We start from the raw sequence: 24156 nt of genomic DNA on the forward strand, positions 1-24156 counted from the left end.
TGTCCGCTCAAGATAACTCGATATAAATCGAATTGACTGACACATCACATCACTAACGGAGCTTAATGTCAAAGCGTTGATTAGCGTTGTGATACTTGTGATTTCATTTCCAGTGATTTTCTAATGAAATGGGATTCTAATTTTGATATAATTCCTATTTTACTGTTAAATTTGTGCCAAATTAACCTGCCGTACTGAAGGTCAGATTGTCAACATAATTTTAATCTTGCACCATTCACCAAACAACACTTGATTGACATGACGTTCCACTTTCATTTAAGGTCTCAACATGGCATGTATTGAAAATATACCACCAGCTAAAGCTGATTCGGAGATGGAAGAAGGAGAGATAGTTGATGACCTTGATGACCTCTCAGATATTTCATCAGAAGAAGAGTTTTTGCTGCGCCAGAGGCTCCAAGTTCTAGAAAACTATAACAATGTCCTTGAACGAAAGAAAGCCAAGAATTCTCCTGTCGCACCAGGTAATTTTGGGTCTTATCATCATTGGAGGGTGGGGTGAGCAAGTCAAAGCCATATACCCACATTAAAACCAGTGTTATGTATAGGTACCTACATGCTTTGATGCATCTTTCTGCCTGCCAGTAACAACCTTGTACACTGAAGCAAGCACAATATGGTCTATGTAGTCTTTCCATTACACCCAATTCAAGTTGTCTTTGTTATTGAGTTACGAGGAAAAAAACATTTCTATTTTTTTGAGATTGGATTCTAATTAAGATTGTTGACTATACTACAAATTAAACTTCAAGTGTTAGATAAATTGAGAATTATTTGTATTCAACAACTTATCCAGTATAAAACAATCAGTTTTCCCACTAACTCATTTGGGCGGCAAAATCTAATGCCCGAAGTCAAAACGTCACCCTTGTCTCTGCCCTTTTTCATATTGCCACAGATTAAAACCCATTAACAGAAAAGGGTTACCATATCTACAGTAACTGATTAAATAAAGGTGAAACAAGTATTTTATACAACAAGATGTCACTGACATAGCCCTTTTCCATGTTCTTTAAGCACCATACTAAACTTGAAACTTGCCTTATTAGCTACTCTGACTCACTATAGGTTGTTTTTAAAATCAAAGGCAATTAAAATTACTTCTAAAGAATTTATAGATGTAGATATAACTTGTCATTCAAGTTAGATTACAAAAAGGCCATGACAACACATTCAAGCTGAGCGAAAATATGCTGCAACAGTAGTTGAAAAACTAGTTACAATCTGGATTTTTCGCTATTAATTATTATTCAATAAATTAATTAACATAACGTAACAATACTTCTTGTTTTACCAATTTAGAAATGTTATAAATAATACATTTTTATAATGTTTTGCAGTGTTATTTATATTTCTGGTTAGTGAATTTTATATTTTTAATAATTAATTACTAATTAATTTGTTATTAAAAGCATTAAATTCACTAGAGTTCATTTAATATCTAAAAAAATTTTAAACATTTTTAATTTAGGTCACATTGTTGACTTCTTTGATTGTCACTTGCTGGTTTGATATTAATATGAAATGGATTTTAATATTTAATATTATATTATACATATTTTACCTATTTATAATTCGGATTTTATGTCAAATAATTATGATGTAAGGTTTATAAATATTTATTTTTTACTAATGTATTATCTCTGTTGTGTTATTATTTTTATCTTTTGTTAAAGTTCTATAAAATTTACTCCTATAAATGTTTAATTAATATCATGCATGTTGTTAAAATAGTTGAAAAATAGACTTAAAATCATAAACTTTTAGGGAAAAAAGGTAAAATTGAAAAGAATAATCTATTACCTAATGACTTATCCGAAATATCTGGTTCTGATAATGAAGAAATATTCCCGAAAATTACTATTAAAAGAAATGATAGTGGAAGATACATCAAACAGAAAAAGAAAAGACCAGTTCTTATACATTTTGGAAAGAATAAAGATACCAAGAAGAAAAGTCGGAGCAGAAAAAAACCTATTCCAAAAACAGTGATAGAGTCTAGTGAAGAGTCTGATGATGAGTATAGGAATAAACGGCGTAAATTGGCTAATGCGGTAGTCGTGCATAAACCAAAAATGGATGCTTCTTCGCTAAGTGCTAGGCTAAAAAGAATGTTTGGCACACAAAATCATGAAGCCAAAAAAACAATAATTGAAAAAAAACCAGTAGTTCCTACAGTTCCTAATTTAGCCGTCAAGAGCTCTTTGAATTGTAAAAATGTTGTAATAAATAATGAATCAAATACTGAAAAATCACCAGAAGCACAAGCCAAAAACAGTTTACCTAAACTATGTGAACTAATAGACTTATGTACTGAGGACAATGATGATTCCATAATTGAAATCAGTGATGTCAAGAGTCAGGATACTGTTGATTCTAGTACTGTAGATAAATCGAATGATCCAGTTATCAAAAAGCTTCCTACCGGAGATTCTGATGAAGATCTAGAATTACTAAGACAACATGCTCTGAAAACGAAAGGTCCCAAAAGTAAAGGAGACGTAAAACAACCAACAGATAATAAACCTTTCAATCTATCTGATGATGAAGACAGCGACACAGCTGAATTAAGGTTGATATGTCTAAAATCAGCTTTATTAAAAAAAGCTATTGAAATGAAACAAAAGCAAAAACAAAGAAAAAGATTGTCGCAATCCTTTCATGAAGATTTTGACTTAGATCCCGAGATAGTATCTAATAAAGCAGATGCAGATAACAATACTGACATTGAATCAGTTGATATGGAAATAGGCTCTGAAGATGAAAAAGTCAAAGATATTAGTGATAACTGCAATATCATCAATGAGACAAAGCAAATAACAGAAGCATACTGTATTATTCCTAAAACTCCACAAAAAGATGAAATAGATGATGATGAGGATTTGTTGAGGGCTAAACTATTAACGTCTTTGAGTAAAAATTGGCCTAACTTAGTAGACCCTAATGTCATAGAATCTGTAAACGAAGTTCATAGTCCAGAAACGCCCGTTTCAACAGTTCCGAGTAAAGTTACTAGTATACCGGAAGCAAAGCCATTCATAATTAAATTAGGAGATTCAGACTCGGAAGGAGAACATGAAGCCACAAAGAATTTAACAAAAATGCACATGAAACTGTCTGAGCAGGTTGACTTTCAGCAAAAATTGGATCTATTTTTGAAGTCTACTAGAATGGAGGTGGAAAAACAAACATTACCAGATGTTGTGCAAAAGGCACCCGAACAACCGAAACCGGCTCCTAAGTTTGTGGCAAAGGTTAGATGTGTTATTGTAGTACTGAACAATCAAATTACCCAATTATTATAGTTTTTTTTTTAATTTCTTATCATTTGCATTTTAGACTGTCAGGCATTTACCTAAATCTGAACAAATTGAATATAAAAATTTGGTCAGGAGAATGGCGGAGTTGGAAAAAATAAAACAGGCAAGGCAAACGTCTATGAATTTGAGTAAAGCGAATGCTTTAGCAAAGGATACGTTGAAACCGAGAAACGTGTCCATAGAAACTCGAAAGGTCGTCGTGAACCATAATTTGGAGCAACAAATAGCAGTTTCAAGGTACGACATATTGAAATCGAAAACTCCTTCCACATTTCATCATAATGTATCATCACTTCCAATTTTACAGGAAAAAAATAGCAGAGGAATCAGCTAAGATGCTTAAACTCAAGGATGAAGCCACAAAACTCTCCCAGAAATATAAAATAGCTGCGACTGAGTTGCGAAATATCTCAACAGCTATTACTTTAAATAAAAAAGAACAGAAATCCATTCAAAATAGATTAGCTAAAATAAGACTGCAACATCAAACCCTTCTAAAAAGGTACTTTTTTATATTTGATCTGACAGGCGATTCAGAACCTTACTTAAGGTGACTGTCGTATAAATTAGTAAAATATGAGAATAATATCATATCATCTGGATCAGTTACTTTTGGATTGGTTTTTAATCGCCTACCAGTTCTGTTGTTATATTTTTAAATTTTAATATTAAGGGTCGCCTTCCACAAAATCATTTCATCAGTTACTCTAAATATGAGGTTCAGATTCACTCCTATTTTTTCCAGCTCAACTTCCAATAATCATTCCAAAACAATTAGTACACCAGCACCATTAATATCACAAGTAAATAAAAGGAAAATATTACCTGGAACTAAATTACAAAAAGAAAATAATCCTTCAACGGACGACTACAAGAATCCCGAAGCCTTAAAATCAGTCAAAATTAGTGTTGTAAATGACTTGAGTGATGATGTAGCAGTTAATCAGAGGCTATCGATTCAAGTTGACGTTTCTGGTAACAATAAAAAAGTTGTTAAAATAACTAATAGTCCAACAAAGGAAAAAGTGGTGGATGTAGCAAAACATAGAAATAATAAAAATGAAAATTTGGCCGAAGAGAAGAATCCGACGGTTGAAAAAGGCGGGGGGAATGGGAAGAATTGTACTGATGCAGATAATGATCAACACAATGCAGAGAAAACTAACAAAGTCATTGACGACTACAAGTCGCCGCTTGATGCTTTAAATGCTGGATCGTAAGTGACTGTTAATTTTATAATTTTCATGCATACACGAATATTAAGGGACATGAGATTCAAACATAATGTTAAATGTTTAGTTAATTTTTAAAGTTCTTGATGTTATCAAGCAGTAAAGCATAAAATGATGATTTTATAATTTTAATTAATTTTTCTTACATACTCATACTTTTTCCATTAGGTATTATTGTAGAAGAAACTGTGCATGCTTACATTACGAATTTCGACGCTTCAAATGATATTGTGGATGGGCAATGTGTACGCACATCGTACTGTGTGCGATGTAAGTATGCATTCACACTGTCCACGCTTGGTATCGAATACTGCGTAATTGTTTTAATGTGAACATTTTTCAGCTGGGCGGAGGACCCGAACAGTTTCCTTTGTCCGTTCGAAGTTGGAGGCACTTGCAAGGATCCCGACTGCAAATACCTACATCCTAAAATCCCTTCAAAACAATGACACAAACATCCTCGCTCCAATGCGAAACCACACTGCCATAAACACAGCCACACGCGCCATACTCACACACGTTACACTTGTGCCCTACCTCCCCCCGACAGCTAAAGACGTCAGCGATGTTATGTAAAGTATTAAACACAACATTCTTACGATTAACATTTAGCTTTACGATAAATACGTTTGTAATTTTATCTTAGTCATCTGTCTTGCCATTTTGTTTTATTTTAATTTTATTTTAATTCTTTCGATATCAGTAGATTATAGTAAGTATTAAATGTGATATTAGTTATTCATGTGTTCTCACGTTCACTTTGTAAATAATGCATAATTACCAAGATTTTAATGCTGATTAGTTTTTGTTACGTTAGGCAAATCAAAACTGATTGCAAAGCGTCGTCGCAAGGTTTTAATTTGGTGTAAATATGCAATTTTAGTTGGCGCTGGATGCAGCGGCGGGCGTCGCGTCGTCTGCGGTAAGTTAGTGTATAATTTTTTAGTGACTTTGTAGTGTTCTACGCACCCGTCGCTCCCGCGAGACTCGAGACTGTTCCATTGTTATAACTTTGATATAAAGTGAAATATGTTGAATATGAATATTTTAACGTTGTGTACACCTTGTAAAAAATATGAAATAAATTATTAAGTTATTGTAAACTCGAGTTTCAATCAACTGCCCCTGCCCCTGTAAATAAAAATACCAGTAATCTTACAAATAGACATTTTATTTAGACATTGTAAAGAAAATACAAAGTAAAATACTTTTTCTCGACACAGATACATACACTTAGTTAGAATAATAATAAAAATATGTACGTATATTTTCAGAATAAAATTCGATATAATTTATTCATAAAACCCTTAAACAAAAGGGTGATCACACCATGCAATGATTACTATAGGTACATGATAATAAATACTTTATCGTGACAGAATAACTGTGGGCATATATTATCAAAATAGCCGAAGTACATAGGTACGTAGATCTAAGGATTTTAGGGTTTAATACTTACATATCTTTGGACAAATCGATTAAAATTATTATTTTTCTAAAATTAACAGTTTGTACAAAATTCTATAAATTCATAAGACTTGTTTGGTGTTTCCAAAGCTCAATAAATTATTTCTAAAATTCCGTTTTTGAGTGTGAATGTACATAAGTTACATAAGTTTTGTAAATGTTCTTATAATAATAGGCCAAAATGTTACAGGGTTACCAGACCAACCTGGTATAAAATAACAAACAGTTCAGTAAGAATATTGTCAGGTAGACAGTACGAGTAGAAAGAGCCCACAGTTAGCCCTGGATAGTAGGTACATAAAAGAGGTACATACAAGCTATTGTAGTAGAATGCTTTGAAGAAGACTTACGTTTAATTAATTAGCTCTTTATAAGTTGTGCACCTGCTTAAATAACATCTCGTTAGCCTATAAATTTGTGTAAACATGCAATTTATCATAATTATAACTACATATAGTTAGTATACACTTGAATGTTATCACGAAATATATCGCGCATATAAAATAATTTGGAATGTTCTACACTTATAATATTGAAACATTGTATTGTTGTTTATCACTCTCGAAGTGTATTTGCATGGAATCTTTCTGGGATAAATTTCTTCGAGTTACACATACTATTGGCTATTTTAAAATGCAAAGTTTATCCGAATTCGCTTAGCCATGTAAGCATAAGTACCTGACACAAATTAATACAAGATGCAATTTTCAAGGTATGTATACGAAACCTTCGTTTTCCAGAGTGGCCTCTCGAAGGGAACGCACATGGGATTTTTACGATCAAACATCGGTGCAAGTACCTATACCATAGGAACCGAGTATTTACATTATTGATATGGAAATTACTGTGTTAGTAGTTTGAGCTAGCATTGAGACTCGTGTATTTTGTAGGTATTTTATAAAGGTCTATTCACACAGTTCCACTTAATTCACGGAGCTTCAATGATACGTCCGTGATTCCCGGTCCTTATCAGAACTGAGCGAACACGTTGATGGAACTGTGGCTTTACTGTTAATGTTACATGTGTGAATCGTCCTTAAAAGATCCATAAGGACAAATGAACCTTTAGCATCGGGGATTAGCTCGCAACGTCTTGGATGCACATAGAGAATTAAAAAAACATATTTTTTTAAGCTGATAATCGGCAAAAGTGACGATAAGAATATTGAGGAAATAGGCTTATAAAAGTAACATAACTATTACGTATGAGCCTAAGTTATGACTATTTATCCTAAGTTACATATAAATTGTTTCTGTGATGTGCTATTAGAAATATCTAACACTCATTTACTAGCGAGATGTTATCATGTAGCATTCCGATACTATCTATGTCTTTAGCTTCGAACCTTTTATTTACAACGCCAGCGAAAATAGGGTATTTTTCACGTTAACTCTAATGGTGTATGAAATGGAAGTCTCGTAGATCAGTGCTGAAGAACTCCATTTCCACTGGTGGTGTAATTTTAAAGTGTTCGTTGAAATTAGCGATTCATTAGGGGCCATCCATAAAGTACGTCACACGAATTTAATGAGTTTTTGACCCCCCCTCCGTCCTTGTCACAGGTGGTCACATTTCTGATACCCCTCCCTAGTGTGACGTCACATGTTTTGCAATTTCATTTCATTTGCAGCAGTTCCGAAATTAGTTTTAACTATTTCCATGTAAATTAAGTACCATTTTATGTTATCAACATTATATTATATCAAATATTTGAAACAATTGAAATGTGATGTCACGAAACTTAGGACCCCTCCCACCTCTTGTCACACCATGTCACACTTTGTCAACCCCCTCCCCCCCTCTTTACGTGTGACGTACTTTATGGATCACCCCTTACATCAGTTGGTGTAAATACAATATTGATGTATTTTTATTTTAGTAAGAGTGGCCGAAATTCAGCGTCCCCTAGACTAGTTACTACCCGTTCGCGCTAAGTTTGCCGGTCTGTGGAATGCGCGTCCCCTCCCCTAACCGCGATTAAACGCAATTAGTTAGTGATGAAACGCAATTAAGTGTCTTATTTTACGCAAATACACAATTTTTATCAATATTAATAAATAAAAAATATTTTCAATATAGTTTGCTATAGTTATAGTATAGACGCTTTCCTTCGAGTGACGTCATATCGTCGGCGGTAAACTTATCGCGAACGGATAGTACAGACTATTGATGTGNTTTTTTTTAGTGTTTCCTATTGTAAATTTTAAATCTACTGTACATTGATCTCGGAGTTATCTACTTAGTAAATTGAAATCTGACTAGAGTGATTCAAAGTCAGCACCTGACAATATTATTCTTAAAGCGGGCAATCACTACCAGTGGGCAATCACTCTCTGGCTTACCCTACGTATATTTTCAGAATAAAATTCGATATAATTTATTCATAAAACCCTTAAACAAAAGGGTGATCACACCATGCAATGATTACTATAGGTACATGATAATAAATACTTTATCGTGACAGAATAACTGTGGGCATATACTATCAAAATAGCCGAAGTACATAGGTACATAGATCTAAGGATTTTAGGGTTTAATACTTACATATCTTTGGACAAATCGATTAAAATTATTATTTTTCTAAAATTAACAGTTTATACAAAATTCTATAAATTCATAAGACTTGTTTGGTGTTTCCAAAGCTCAATAAATTATTTCTAAAATACCGTTTTTGAGTGTGAATGTGTTCTTACATAAGTTTTCTAAATGTTCTTATAATAATAGGCCAAAATGTTACAGGTTACCAGACCAGAGTCTGGTATAAAATAACAGTTCAGTAAGAATATTGTCAGGTAGACATAGACAGTACGAGTAGAAAGAGCCCACAGTTAGCCCTGGATAGTACATAAAAGAGGTACATACAAGCTATTGTAGTAGAATGCTTCGAAGAAGACTTACGTTTAATTATTTAGCTCTTTATAAGTTGTGCACCTGCTTAAATAACATCTCGTTAGCCTATAAATCTGTGTAAACATGCAATTTATCATAATTATAACTACCTACATATAGTAAGTAAGTATACACTTGAATGTTATCACGAAATATATCGCGCATATAAAATAATTTGGTATGTTCTACACTTTTATTATTGAAACATTAAATTGTTCTTTATCGCTCTTGAAGTGTATTTGCATGGAATCAATCTGGGATTTTCTTCGAGTTATAATTAATTATAGGTAACACATACTATTGGCTATTTTAAAATGCAAAGTTTATCCAAATTCGTTTAGCCATGTAAGCATAAATACCTGACACAAATTAATACAAGATACAATTTTCAAGGGATTTTTACGATCAAACATCGGTGCAAGTAGGACCTATACCATAGGAACCGATTATTTACATTATTGATATGGAAATTACTGTGTAAGTAGTTTGAGCTAGTATTGAGACTCGTATATTTTGTAGGTATTTAATAAAGGTCTATTCACACATAATTCTACTTAATTCACGGAGCTTCAATGATACGTCCGTGATTCCCGGTCCATAGCAGAACTGAGCGAACACGTTGATGGAACTATGGCTTTACTGTTAATGTTACATGTGTGAATCGTCCTTAAAAGATCCATAAGGACAAATGAACCTTTAGCATCGGGGATTAGCTCGCAACGTCTTGGATGCACATAGTGAATTAAAAAAACATAAATAAATATTTTTTTAAGCTGATAATCGGCAAAAGTGACGATAAGAATATTGAGGAAATAGGCTCATAACAGTAACATAACTATTACGTAGTATGAGCCTAAGTTATAACTATTTATCCTATGTTACATATAAATTGTTTCTGTGATGTGCTATTAGAAATATCTAACACTCATTTACTAGCGAGATGTTATCATGTAGCATTCCGATACTATCTATGACTTTAGGCCTTCGAACGTTTTATTTACAACGCCAGCGGAAATAGGGTATTTTTCACGTTAACTCTAATGGTGTATGAAATGGAAGTCTCGTAGATCAGTGCTGAAGAACTCCATTTCCACTGGTGGTGTAATTTTAAAGTCTTCGTTGAAATTAGCGATTCATTACATCAGTTGGTAAGTAAATACAATATTGATGTATTTTTATTTTAGTAAGAGTGGCCGAAATTCAGCGTCCCCTAGACTACTACCCGTTCGCGCTAAGTTTGCCGGTCTGTGGAATGCGCGTCACCTCCCTATAACCGCGATTAAACGCAATTATTTAGTGCTTAAACGCAATTAAGTGTCTTATTTTACGCAAATACACAATTTTTATCAATATTAATAAATACAAAATATTTTCAATATAGTTTGCTATAGTTATAGACGCTTTCCTTCGAGTGACGTCATATCGCCAGCGGTAGACTTATCGCGAACGGATAGTACAGACATTTTATCGGCCGATAGTTAGGTTGGTGGGCTTGTCTTGTACCTACTTACAGTACGAAAAGTTTGTGTTCTGTGGGGGCTCACAAGTTTCTGGGACCGACACAGAATTAAATTCATACAGTTAAGTAGGTATCACTAGTACATTACATACTACATGTTATCTCAACGATTTTATATCGGAATGCTACACAGCAAGGTGACTGATAAGTGCCACTTAGAACGTGGAACCTACATCATAAGTATTATTCGGACTGCCCAGCTGCTTCGTTTCTGATAAAATAGCGCGTCAATCGCTGAACTACCTATCCGATCTGTAAACATTTAAGTATATTGAATTCAAGAGAGTGGAGAATGAAATATTTATAATACATATTCGCCGTAAATGTCTTTTTTCTGTGATTTGGATTTAGGCACACGTGAGGATTTAATCCGCATACGGGGTGCCTGCATTTAATTAATTCATACATGTTTTTCCTATTACGCGGGCTACACGCACGCGGAACGCGGATTGGCTGCGGGCACACAATAAGAAATCTTCGTCCTGCGTGCAACCAGCAGCGTGATTTACACGCACGCAGAATAAATCCGCACGTTGCGAAATCCAAATCACAAGAAATATGCACTTTATTTAATGTTGACTATTATAATCATAATAATAAAGGACTTGGATATTACCCAAGTTCACTGATACGTGTAAAGCCTGTTGATCTGACGCCAACAAGTCTTTCATAAGCGCGATCTGCGGCATTCAGAAACTCAGGGTGCTCGCGGTGCGGCCATCAACGGCCCACAATATCTATTCATTACGAAAATATTAAATGAAGAGCTCTCGCACACACAAATTTTACACGCAGATTTATTTGTGAGAGTCACAGGTGTTTTTAAATTTGAACGCCACCTAAGCTCAGCTTAAGTATTTACTTATTATGTTACCGCCTGAAAGATCTTAGGTACAGCTTTCCTCCTTATGTACCGCCTGTCTTACGCCCTTTCCCTATTTTTGGATGTGTATCATTTTCATTCTTATGGTAACATAAGCTACAGCGATAGGAGGCTATAAAATTCAAGTGTGCGATGACTCTAACTGATCCAGTATTGAATTATAGATCCCCGAGCTCCGAGGTGTTTACTTTACAAATACTTCTATGTACAAACTACTAGACGACAATCTCTTCTGAACTAAAGTCTTCTGAAATTAAGTAAGTAGGTACCTAGATGTGCCGTTCCTCTCTGCGAAAGTTGCCCAAGCCACGGTAAGTAAGTACCCTTGCAAACTTACACTCTTGTTTATGCTGTGTGCTTACCATGAGTTTACGTTAGGTGTGCTCGCTAAGTAGCGAGTGCGTCAAGAAATTTTAGTTCTGGAAAGTAGCCGCTAGGGGCGCTGTACAACTGTCATACATACACCCCCATAATAATTATTATGAGGCTTATGTATTTTTTTACGCTATCACCACTATAGTATATTTTATAGCGAGCACACCTAAAGAACTTAATCACATGGTAATAACCACACTGATGCTAAAACAACGTGCGCATCTTGCCAACGCGACGTGCACACTTAAATTTTAAAATTAATTCAATTCAAATTAATATTTCTGATCTTGTCTAGTAATATACTTAGAAGTTATTTGTTATGATAACTGTTGTGCGCCTATCTGAGCGTGTGCCACATGGCCACCGCCTTCCTCGTCTCGTGCGCCATTTGGGCCCAGTGACGCCCCTCGGCGGCGGGCTCCGCGGCGCCCACGCAACACCAGCCCACCACCAGCCCGCTGCCGCCACCGGTCACCACGCACACCTGGAAATAAATAATTAGGTAACATAAAAAATCTGATTTTTATGCATAATATTTGGGCAATGATTAGAAGTTGTTTCCACAGCAGCCAGATAGTTTTGACAGTTCCAACTGCTTGCCAGACAGTTTCTTTAGGATAGATGCTAAAGCCACGATGACCCAAACTTCGTGATTCACCAGCATTCTAACCTATATTGGGAGTAAGTATATGACTAACTTTCAGCTTTTATAAAATGACGTAGGTCTGGCGTTCACTAGCACTTACTTACTTAGTTTAATAAAAAATAGTTTATAGGACTTGCCTCAATTGAAGCCTCTTGAAGATTGGCAGATGGCAGGCTGAACGATAGGGCCTCGTTCCAGACGGGATTGTTTATCTCTTTCCTATTTGTTTTCTTCTTTTTCACTCTCTTCCCGTTCACGAGGAGATATACCTTTACAAATACATCTGAAAGCAGGAAATGGTTGAAATTGATAATAAGAAAAAGCCATAAACAAACGCATGTTAATTTTTGGAATGAAAATGTGCGAATCCTATCCTATTTTTGAAGCTTGGTTAAACAAGTAAGTGTAGGTAGATGAGGTAATCTATTATACTGCTACAATGGTGCTAGGGGAGACCGAGGAGAGTTGAGGCATTGACGATTTTTTGGAACTTATTAACTACTTACTAGCGAGCTCGTAACAGTGCGCGCTTTTTAGTTCAAGGTGGTTCAAGTCTCGAGCTAACAAATACGTGCTGTTGCGAGCTCGCTGATAGTTGATAAGTTCCAAAAAATCGTCAATGTCTCAATTCTCCTCTGTTACAATTCTCCTCGGTCTCCCCTACCTAACTTATTACACGGTTTAGGATAATGTAACTTCTTCTTACCCAAAGCATCCTTTCCCTCTTGCGGTGGCAGCAGATTCCGCGCCTTCAGAACGACCACAGTCAGCCGTTCTGCTGAGGGCAGGTACGACAGAGACAGCAGGAGTTCCTGCAGCTCCTCCGGAGGGCGTCTCTCGCGGGATAACTCTGCCCAGACCTCGGCGCCTCCTGCTACCTCCACGCGGGATAAGGGAACCTTGGCTGACCCCATCACCTCGTTGCGGGAGAATCTGCACACAGGGTAATATGATTTTTTGAAACCTAAGTAAGTAAATTAGGGACCTAACCGTTAGAGTGTAGGTACATAACCTGTAATTACTTATCTGCGTGATTAGATTACCTTACATTTATGACTATGACTATGACCTATAAAATTTACCTACTGTTGTAGAATAACTATCTATCTTAACTGTCTTTTGTTTTCGTTACCCAGTGTGGGTAGGTAATAAATAGATATTTAGCTCCGTCCATAGCGCACCGACTCTATGCTTTGAATAGAATCAGATCTTCCCACTGTGGTTTTTCCCACTAAGCCACTAAGGCGATCGACGGAGCACTGGCTGGGGTTATTTTAGTGGGTATGCCTCATCTTTCTGATGAGGAGAGCCCCAGATAACCTACCCTGTCCCCGCAGGGTAATGCAATTTCATGCATTTTTTCCCCGAAAAAAAGGGGAACCTATAATTTTGTTATTCAGTGAATGTGATGGAGCCTCACCGGTGCAATACTTGCATTGATCATTTTACAACTTGGGTTTAAATCCTACCTGTCATAATCGAAGACCTGCAACAGCAGCACCTTATCTCCCAGGTCGTCATGCGACACGGGGAACTTGAAGTGCTGGTCAAAGAAGGGGTTGGCCTCATTCCGGTGGACTGGCGTCTGCCGCACGCGGGTGTCCACCTCGGGTAGGAGAGTCACTCGGACGTAGGGGTCGTTGAAGCCGCCTGCTTCGTAGCCTGCCAGGTCGTGAGCTGGAATCGTGGATTAGGTGGTTAATATGGCAGTTTGGCTGGGAGGAATTTGAGCTCAAGTATCTAAGTGAGCAAGCATATTTTGGGAAAGCTCTTTCACCATAGATCGCATATGCACCCCCTAAGCGAAACTGCTGTCAAGAGTAAGCCCATAGCTACTAGCAAAAGACCTAAACCTACAAAACCCACAATATTTGTTACCTATTGTAACTTTAGAAATTATTGAATTAATATAGTAAAAACTAATGGCAGGGCAATATGCGATCAGGAATTGAGCCAATGCAGTTTGAGTACCTACTTACATAAAANATGCGAGTCATTTCTACTAGTATCTTAATATGTAAGTCTAGACATTAGCACGTCACTACCTTGTTTAATATACCACGCAATCTTGTATACCCATTCTTATAAGATACACCATACACGAATGCATGGTAAATTCAGTGAACTGCTCCTGAATCGAATGTACCTACTACTACTATTTCTATTTATTTATATTAACCGGCAGACAGTGGTGACTGAGTTTGTTGCGGCGCTTCTTCTCAGCACTTGCCAAATGTTGGTCTCGAAGCGCTGGTAGGGTAAAAAGATTATGAGACATGTAGAGGCTCCTTAAGAGCAAAATGACGATTTGTAAGAACTATTTATTAGTCCAAACAAATAAAGAAATTTTGACTTTTTTTTTTGACATTCTTAGATGGTAACATCCGTAACATGAGCTACAGCGATAGGAGGCTATCAAATTCGAGTGTGCGATGACTCCAACTGATTCAGTATTGAATTATAGATCCCCGAGCTCCGAGGTGTTTACTTTACAAATACTTCTATGCATGGACCTATAAAAAAAGTCGGACGGATTCTCATCAACAAAATACTGTGACATTAGGATACACCAGCCTGCCTGTACGTACAGGCCGGCACGCACACATTCACACCCTGATACACCACTTCGAGTGCAAACTTCACACAGTTGACACATTTAAGCAGCGAAAAAACAACACGAATACGACATGTCTTGTGTGATGAAATTGTGTAAAAACCGTTCTGTTCGAACAAACAAAAATTAAGGAATCACATTTCACAGGCAAAATAATAATCCAATCACTTATTTCCCGACATTAAAATATTGAAATTAATTGAAATCAAACGTCATTCACTCGAAAAAATAATACGTCAAAGACCAGTGTTCTCAGTTATTTACGTGGGAAAATTACCCGAAATATGGGAAATTAATAATAATTTAGGACTTTTTAGTTATTTATTACGCATACTATGGAAATAAAATAATTTATCATTGTGTTTTAATGGGATATATTTTCATAGGTAAATTTGATTCTTCCCAAAAATGTGGAACTGGAAAATTCAAATTTTCTTACATTGATTGCAAGTCAGTGTCAGGTTGTATGTTAAAAAACATCTATCAGAGATAATAATAATATATTGATGATGCATAAGATTATGATTATAATGTACCTACACAAGATTCGTAATTTGTAACTGCTGCGTGAATCATTATTGATCAACATTATGTACATACCCTGACTTGCAAACAATGTAAGAAAATTTGAACATTGAAAATTTCGCGCCTACCTCAACGCATTCCCCTTTCATCCTTTTAAAATGGCACGGAATAATTCTGTCTACATTTCCAAGTAACATCTGCCGATCTGTTTTTCTTAAAATAAATGGGTAAAATGTTTTGGCTAACATGGCATCCCTAAATTCACTCACACAATAGACAAACGCCAAAATTTTGCGTCACAGTTTTGTTGTAGCGCGAGTTCCGTCCGCCTTTTTTTATAGGTCCATGCTTCTATGTATCTACCACTAGACAATCTCTTCTGAACAAAGTCTTCTAAAATTAAGTAAGTAGTACCTAGCTGAGGCCGTTATTATCTGTGAAAGTTGTCCATGCCACGGTAAGTAGGTACCCATGCAAACTTACACTCTTGTTTATGCTGTGTGCTTACCATGTGTTTACGTTAGGGGTGCGCGCTAGCGAGTGCATCAAAAAATTCTAAGATTGTAGTTCTTGAAAGTAACCGCTAGGGTCGCTGTACAATCTGTCATACATATTAATTAATGTATTTTTTTAAGCGATCGCTAGCGAGCACACCTAACGTAAACTTATGGTAAGCACAATGATGCTAAAACAACGTGCGTATCTTGGCTACGTGCACACTTGAGACTTAGGCTGAGTTGCACCACCTTATTTTAACCGTAACAATAACCTGTGTTTTTTCTATGGAGTTTGACAGATGTTTGACGTTTGTCAAAGTTAAAGTAGGTAAGATGGTGCAGCTCTGCCTTTTCTGATCTTGTCTAGTAATATACTATTGAAGTATTTGTTATAATAACTGTTGTGCGCCTATCTGAGCGTGTGCCACATGGCCACCGCCTTCCTCGTCTCGTGCGCCATCTGGGCCCAGTGACGCCCCTCGGCGGCGGGCTCCGCGGCGCCCACGCAACACCAGCCCACCACCAGCCCGCTGCCGCCACCGGTCACCACACACACCTGGAAATAATTAACATTAAATCAGATTTTTATGCATTTTTTTGGGCAAGGATTAGAAGTTGTTTCCACATTAGCCAGATAGTTTTGACAGTTCCAACTGCTTTTTTTTTCTCCACAACGAGGAAGCTCTTGGCCTGTATCTCACCTGATGGTAAGTGATGGTCAGCCCGAAGGTGGAAGCGAGCTTCACCCGGAATCCTCAACCACGGAGGAACTGGCTATCTTACCTCTTAACTGACGGAACACAACAATGCTGTTAACATTATTGTTATGGCGACAGACTTAGTTAAGATGGTGGTAGCTAGCCAGGCGGACTTAGAACAAGCTCTACCACCAACCAAACCGAACAGAAAAATCTGCTCCCACTGGGAATCGAACCCGGGACCTCTGCGTCTGAAGCAGGTGGTCTTACCACTAGACCACCTCTGCAGAGGCGGCTTGCTAGACAGTTTTTTTAGAATAGCTGCCAAAGCCACGATTACCCAAACTTCATGATTCATCAGCATTCTAACCTATATTGGGAGTATATGACTAACTTTCAGCTTTTATAAAATGACGTAGGTCTGGCGTTCACTAGCTCTTACGCCCGTATTCACAAACATTACTATGCTATGAGGTCTCACAGTGCGCGTGGACGCACAGGGTGACACATGAACCAATCACAGAGCTCTATTCAACACTGTGCGTTCGATTTTCTGCTTCACTTAAGCAAGCATTGTTTGTGAATACGGGTATTAGTCTATTAAAGATAATTTAGGACTTGCCTCGATTGAAGCCTCTTGAAGATTGGCAGATGGCAGGCTGAACGATAGGGCCTCGTTCCAGACGGGATTGTTTATCTCTTTCCTATTTGTTTTCTTCTTTTTCACTCTTTTCCCGTTCACGAGGAGATATACCTTGACAAATACATCTGAAAGCAAGAAATGGTTGAAATTGATACCTAAATAAGAAAAAGCCATAAACAAACGAATGTAAATTTTTGGAATGAATCTATCCTACTTTTGAAGCTTGGTTAACAAGTAAGTGTAGGTAAGTAAGGTAATCTAATAAACTGCTACAATGGTGTTAAGTTCCAAAAAATCGTCAATGTCTCAAATCTCTTCTCTGTTGCAACTCTCCTCGGTCTTCCCTACTTAGGAAACGGTTTAGAAAAATGTAACTTCTTACCCAAAGCATCCTTTCCCTCTTGCGGTGGCAGCAGATTCCGCGCCTTCAGAACGACCACGGTCAGCCGTTCTGCTGAGGGCAGGTACGACAGAGACAGCAGGAGTTCCTGCAGCTCCTCTGGAGGGCGTCTCTCGCGGGACAACTCAGCCCAGACCTCGGCGCCTCCTGCTACCTCCACGCGGGATAAGGGAACCTTGGCTGAGCCCATCACCTCGTTGCGGGAGAATCTGCGCACAAAGTAATAAGATTTTTTTAAGACCTTAACTACTTAATTCCTCAGATTTTATACATTTAGGTACTAATAAAAAGTTGTCACACTCGAACAGTAGTATAAAGTGACATTTCCATACTAAATTGCACTCTAAACAAGTTCAACTGGTTCAATGAGTAAATAACTTTTATTAGTAAGGCCCAATGGACTAGTCGCCCGCATGCCTCTTGAAAAAATTTAACTGCCTAAGGCGGGAATCGAGCCCACGCCACGACCTTTCGCTTCCCGGCGAATGCTCTTCCATCTGAGCTACTTCGACACTGGATGAAATCAGTCGAAATTTTCAAGTTCGATTCCCGCCTTAGGCAGTTCGATTTTTTCAAGTAGGTACGTATTATAATTTAGTTTGAGAAGCGACTTTAATTGCTAAGAAATTTTAATAACCATTAAATCTTACCTGTCATAATCGAAGACCTGCAACAACAGCACTTTATCTCCCAGGTCGTCATGCGACACGGGAAACTTGAAGTGCTGGTCAAAGAAGGGGTTGGCCTCATTCCGGTGGACTGGCGTCTGCCGCACGCGGGTGTCCACCTCTGGTAGGAGGGTGACTCGGACGTACGGGTCGTTGAAGCCTCCTGCTTCATAGCCTGCTAGGTCGTGAGCTGGAATTGTGGATTAGGTGGTTAATATGGCGGTTTGGCTGGGAGGAATTTGAGCTCAAGTATCTAAGTGAGCAAGCATATTTTGGGAAAGCTCGTTCACCATAGATCGCATATGCACCCCCTAAGCGAAACTGCTGTCAAGAGTAAGCCCATAGTTACTAGCAAAAGACCTAATACAACCTACAAAACCCACAATATTTGTTACCTATTTAACTTCAGAAATTATTGAATTAATATAGTAAAAACTAATGGCAGGGCAATATGCGATCAGGAATTAAGCCAATGCAGTTAGAGTACCTACATAAAACTATTTAATTAAAGTAATAAGCTAAGTAATCCGGAGTTTCCGCGTTTACAATAAAACTACCTAAAGAAAAATCGCTCAAGACATTGAATATTAGGTTTTTAACTTATGGAAGGAAGACATCTTACCTTCAATAAGATGCACTTCCAAATCAGACCGGTCAAAGTCGTACTTCAGCCGAAGATGGATGCGCCCTAGCGAGGGCCCCGCGCCCTCCAGCTCGATGACCAGAGGCGCCTCCCGCTTGGTGTACAGGTCCGGCTGCAGGGCTCCAAGGGCGCTGACTGACGCCCCAGCGCCGGGGCTCAGGGGGCCCAAACCGCTGCTGCTCTCTACTAGAGAGTTGCTCCGGTCTATCCGTCTGATGAAACGAATATTAGTATGAGTAAGGATATGTGGTTGCTCAAAAATCATAAGTATTATTCGTTTGTTTTCGCTATATGAAAAATACAAATGGTAGGGGACAGCGTGAACGCCATAATTATACCTATTATTGAGACGATCCTCCGTTATTTCAAATAAGACCATTTTCATTACGATATAGCTAAATAGTAACTAATTAAGAGAGCTTTATTTTAGAGCTATGTCTTAAACTGCCAATAATGTGTCAGCAACAATATTGCAATTTGATATTGCTCAAATATCACAATATTTTTAGTCATGTTTTGTATCATAACTTAGAATTTTAAACTGCCAATAATGTGTCAGCACAGCACCAATATTGCAAGTTGATATTGCTTACAAAAAGGTTCAAATATCACAAAACTAGCAACTAAAACTATCCGTATTAGTTGCTAGTTTGCAAAATAAAACAGAGTTGCGAAATAAAAGTTTCCTGTCGAGCTCGACAAAGCGCCGCAATATGTTTAATTTTTGGCTGGGGAATTGCGACCGCTCGCAATATGGGGAGCGAATTCAAAATGTGCATCAGTTTCAGGTTTCAGCTGGCAATATAGTTAATGGGCGGGTTGGGAGAAAAAAAACTAGACTTTTCTCTCTTCATTTAATTTCAGGCAATTTTTACCTATTTAGGTAGTACCCGACTAATTGTAATCTTTCTGGAAGACGATAAGACCTAGCTCTACCTACAATTGAGCATGATTACCTACATTACATGTACTATGAACTTTTTGAACAAATTCAAAGCTCACCTTATTACTAACCTATATTAGTTCAAAAATCCAGAAAATAACCAATCTTGAAAACATATTTAAGGATGGAAAGAACTTTACCAGTTCAGTCAACTCTCAACCATCGACCTTCGTCTTTGTATCGAACTTGGCATCTATTGTACCGAAAACAACGAAAACTGGTTTAGAATTTTTATTTGCAAGTCAGTGAATTTAATATTGGTAGTTTTGAAATCGTAATAACAAATAAAGTATATTTTACTTATTTATTTTGATTTTACAAAATATATGTACCAATTGGGAATTAAATCCTAAATCTTCGAGTTGAGAGAGTCTCACTTTTGACCAATGAAACGTTAACCGTGCGTCTAACTAGCTAGCAAAACTTAAACATTACCTACCAACCTAGTTAATAAATAAAATAAATAATAAATAAATAAATATACTTGGACACTTTACACTGCGCTTCTAGTCCCAAACTAAGCAAAACTTGTACTATGGGCACCTATGGGTAGGTACTAGACATAGCTGGGCACCGTTAATCAAATAGTTAACTTCGTTAATCGCTAAACCGTTAATAAAAAAATTAACTTTGTTAAACGTTAAAACGTTACATTTCGCAAGATTTAACGCAAGTTAACGTTAATCGTTAATCCGTTAACACGTCATGATAATAAAACGAAAAAAATAATTGTATGCAAGGTTCAAATAATTTCGAAAGCTTGTATCGCGCATGGAATTTATTCCTCTTTTATGTTTGCGCTACAAGCTTTCGAAATTATTTGAACCTTGCATAAGTACAATTATTTTTTTCGTTTTAGTACAACTGCATTTCAGAATAAAAGCTTGTTTTTAAAAAAGTTTAAAACACTTTTTAGTAGTATCTCAATCTCAGAGCCTTGGTTCAATTACATTACAATTTAGCACCAAAGTGCTCGAAAAGACAAATCCAGCAAACCCAAACTCGATAAGTTTCCACCGTTTCGTTTAGGAATTCCTATGGCCACCTCCTGACACCATCATCAGCACCCTGGACATCATCTAGTATTAAAGTGCTCGAAAAGACAAATCCAACGTACCCAAATTCGATGCGATGCCGCCGTTTCATTTAGGAGTTCCTATGGCTACCTCATGACTCCATCATCAGACCAGCTCAATGGTACCATAACATTGCATTGTCATCGTACTTACATAAGTACCTATACCAAATTCAGCTCAATCGGTTTAGGAAAACTGGTCTTAAATTCAGTTGCAAGAGTTGTCCCACACATACAAATAAGTGTCTGTGTGGCAGTGTGATCAGAGGTGGAATTGTGTAAAGCAATCGGAATCGTTTGACAGTTCATAACGTACGATAAAGTCAGTTAAACAAAGCGTTTGACAGAATAATCNGAGTGTAGAGCGCGCTCAAGAATCGCGCGCGAGTGTAGAGCGCGCTTTAGAGCTCGTGTAAAGCGTGCGTCTGTGTGCGTGAGTCTGATTTCGAGCGTTTGTATGAAGCTTCCGTACTGTTTGATTTATCTACTGTGTATATACGATCGATAATATAGGTAATCTACAAGATATTGACATACTTCATTTCAACTCATCAGCTCTAGTTTGTCGACTACCCTCATTTTAGTTTTTTTCCCGTCTTGTTCGCAAATAGTCATTATTACAATAACATCGATAAATTTTATGTTACTATTTAGCTATGGATAGTACGTCCAGATGTTGTGTTAACGATCCTGATTCAGTTTGATAAGTTTGTGGTGAATACTACTGAAATATCAGCTTGCTCCCGAGTACGTTATGGCCTCATACTGAGCAGAGACCAATTTGGTACAACAATTGTATTATTTCACTTTTTAATGTCAATGTGTATCATTATTTTAGTACCAAATAAATATTTTTTCTTTCTTTCTTTCTTTCTTTCTTTGAAACCATTAAAAACAGCCGAATTTTTTGTATTTTGCTTACTTCGGTATTGAAATTCAATACAAAGGTAAGGTGTAGGTGCCTCAAATTGTATGTGTAATGTGCGTTGAACATCTGCGAAGATACTAGAAAGGCAGACGTAAGTTTTTGAAGCTTGGAGTGCCTATGATATGGCGAAAATGGCCAATATTTCCAGTTATTTTAACAGAAATTTCCAAGTTTAAGTACTGAAATACTAAAAGCAGGTGTATTTGATGGACTTCAAATAACTGTATTAATAAAAGACTCCACTAAATTTAAGATTTCTATGAACGATGTGGAATGGTTTGCGTGGAAATCTTTTGTAGCAGTTGTACAAAATTTCCTCGGAAAGCATAAGGCTGAAAACTATGTAGAATTAGTATAGGATGTACTGGTTCAATTCAAAGATTTAGGCTGTTATATAGGTATAAAATTACACTATTTTAACAGTAAACTAGATCAATTCCAACAAAATTTAGGAGAACTAAGCGAAGAACAAGGAAAACGTTTTCACCAAGACATAAAAACAATGGAGAATAGTTACCAAGGAAGATGGGACGCTCATATGATGACCGACTACTGTTGGAGAATCATGCGAGATTGCCCAAGTAAGTTTCATTCGAAAAAATCACTCAAAAGACAATTTCTTGATGTTTAATGCTAATAAAAAAATATATTTATTGTAAAAATTGTTTTTTAGTTATCTCGGGAACTAGAGCTGATAGAGAAAAACTGATTACATTTTTGATATCGCCATTCCATGGACATACTTAAAATCAGGTCTTAGATCCCCGGCACCAAAATGGCTGTAGGCCAGTATTACCTACCTAGTTACTTGAACCGTTGAACGTAGGTACCTGACAAGCGGGCATAATATTCTCATATTACCGAAATCATAATGTGGTTTCATGTTTAACTGATAGATAGGTTGAGATATGAAATGCTTTCCGCTAAGCTCGTATGTTACCTACATAGCTCATAATACTTATGTGGTTGTAGGACTTTTAGCGGCGTAGTCAATTTAGGTTTCAAATGTAAAGAAAGAAAGAAAGAAAGAAAAAATGTTTATTCAGTATCATCGACAATACACTTGCAATACTTAACATTATTTAATGAGAAGGTAATTACAATGATACTGAAAAGGTAGGCACATGTCAATACATCTACAGGTGATCTCGGTTTAATTTTTTTTTCAGGGTACATTATTTACTGTAAGTATAATGTAATTACCTACTGAAATAAGAATTGCGTAGGAATAGGTATTCAGTGGATGTAATTTATAAAAAGTTCGTAGTAGGTACTATTCTACTGACAAAGTTGGGTGACTCTGACGCCATAAATGGCGATGCTTAAATGCAGACATGCGGCCTAATAATTGACAGACAAAATAGGTGCTAAACTTGACTGAAGTAAGGTATCTAGTTACTTACACACAAGGTTTTATATTTGTTGATTTTAGTGATTAACCTAGGACTACTTTTCATGAAACAAATACAGATCACAAAGCCCTGAGCAATAAATTATCTGTTTTTAAAGTAATGTTAAGTCACAAGTCCCTACCTATATTTTTAGCGCATATTACTTCATGGTCTTCTTATCTCTAATTCTTGATGGAACCATTCAGCCTATTTATAGAGCCAAAGNGAATAATCGTACGTTATGAACTGTCAAATGATTACGATTGCTTTACACAATTCCACCTCTGGTTACAAAAACTGTTGTTTTGGGTTCTGGAAGTTCTGGAAGCCCGAACGTACTTGTCAGAACGCGTTTTTCAGCGTGCCTGCTATTTCTTTTTGGTAAATAGTAGGTACTGGATTAACGATTAACGGACTTAGGATTATTTAACGGAAGTTAACGAGTCCGTTAACATTTTTTAAAGTTAACTTAAAAGTTAATCCGTTAATAGAAATGTTAACTTCGTTAATTAACGATTAACGGATTAACGAGTTAATGCCCAGCTATGGTACTAGACAACGGATATAATCATACTTAAATACTTTTTTTTGTAAATACATACTTAATATACATAGAAATAGACCAATACAAACAAATTATGTTCATGCACACAAAATTAAATGTTTGTACTGTGCGGGAATAGAACCCGCAACCTCCTGAATAGTAGTCCGTTTCGAACCACTACACCAAACAGCCGATAGTTAGTTGAACGTACCTGACAAGCGGGCATAATACTCT

At 36.8% G+C, this 24156-nt stretch overlaps 3 protein-coding genes across 6 annotated transcripts in view; 1 reads left to right on the forward strand and 2 right to left on the reverse strand.

Annotated features, from left to right (window-relative positions):
- The first annotated feature begins 88 nt into the window (after positions 1-88).
- LOC114350694 (uncharacterized) lies at positions 89-5585 on the forward strand. 4 transcript variants are annotated; one of them, XR_003655727.1, is made up of 9 exons: positions 89-200; positions 282-485; positions 1789-3275; positions 3361-3578; positions 3649-3843; positions 4087-4557; positions 4742-4843; positions 4917-5145; positions 5457-5585. XR_003655727.1 is itself a non-coding variant. In XM_028301594.1 (8 exons), exons 2-7 carry the CDS (start codon positions 290-292, stop codon positions 4797-4799), a joined length of 2625 nt encoding a protein of 874 aa, XP_028157395.1. In that variant the 5' UTR covers positions 89-200; positions 282-289; the 3' UTR covers positions 4800-4843; positions 4917-5585. The 4 variants fall into 4 exon arrangements, 2 of the variants coding, with proteins under 2 accessions (XP_028157395.1, XP_028157394.1); XR_003655726.1 differs by lacking the exon at positions 4742-4843; XM_028301594.1 differs by having other exon boundaries at positions 4917-5585.
- Positions 5586-12044: 6459 nt separating this feature from the next.
- Positions 12045-16003, reverse strand: LOC114350683 (synaptotagmin-5-like). The gene is made up of 5 exons (XM_028301581.1): positions 15976-16003; positions 13823-14030; positions 13060-13286; positions 12491-12636; positions 12045-12191 (listed from the first exon to the last, which is right to left on the reverse strand). Exons 1-5 carry the CDS (start codon positions 16001-16003, stop codon positions 12045-12047), a joined length of 756 nt encoding a protein of 251 aa, XP_028157382.1.
- Positions 16004-16383: 380 nt separating this feature from the next.
- The window catches only part of LOC114350700 (synaptotagmin-5-like), a 47646-nt gene continuing 39873 nt past the window's right edge, over positions 16384-24156 (reverse strand). The window contains exons 5-9 of the mRNA XM_028301599.1: positions 19021-19253; positions 18381-18588; positions 17713-17939; positions 17310-17455; positions 16384-16545 (exon numbers count right to left, since the gene is read on the reverse strand). Coding sequence (XP_028157400.1) covers positions 16399-16545; positions 17310-17455; positions 17713-17939; positions 18381-18588; positions 19021-19253 — 961 coding nt within the window. The 3' untranslated portion in view covers positions 16384-16398. The remainder of the gene's footprint in view (positions 16546-17309; positions 17456-17712; positions 17940-18380; positions 18589-19020; positions 19254-24156) is intronic.

This window comes from Ostrinia furnacalis, unplaced genomic scaffold (genome assembly GCF_004193835.3).
Source record: "Ostrinia furnacalis isolate ACB-3 unplaced genomic scaffold, ASM419383v2 OfSCF0954, whole genome shotgun sequence".
In the NCBI taxonomy this organism is placed as follows: Eukaryota; Metazoa; Arthropoda; class Insecta; order Lepidoptera; family Crambidae; genus Ostrinia; species Ostrinia furnacalis.

What these genes read in the sequence shown, in the direction of transcription:
- LOC114350694 (XM_028301593.1), top strand. Translation starts at nt 290, where the DNA reads ATGGCATGTATTGAAAATATACCACCAGCTAAAGCTGATTCGGAGATG. An exon ending in GAATTCTCCTGTCGCACCAG is followed by an intron (nt 486 to 1,788) that starts GTAATTTTGGGT and finishes ATAAACTTTTAG; the next exon opens with GGAAAAAAGGTAAAATTGAA. An exon ending in GATGCTTTAAATGCTGGATC is followed by an intron (nt 4,558 to 4,916) that starts GTAAGTGACTGT and finishes AACATTTTTCAG; the next exon opens with CTGGGCGGAGGACCCGAACA.
- LOC114350683 (XM_028301581.1), bottom strand. Translation starts at nt 16,003, where the DNA reads ATGGTAAGCACACAGCATAAACAAGAGT. An exon ending in CAGGTCTTCGATTATGACAG is followed by an intron (nt 13,287 to 13,822) that starts GTAGGATTTAAA and finishes CCCTGTGTGCAG; the next exon opens with ATTCTCCCGCAACGAGGTGA. An exon ending in TTCAAGAGGCTTCAATTGAG is followed by an intron (nt 12,192 to 12,490) that starts GCAAGTCCTATA and finishes ATTTATTTCCAG; the next exon opens with GTGTGCGTGGTGACCGGTGG.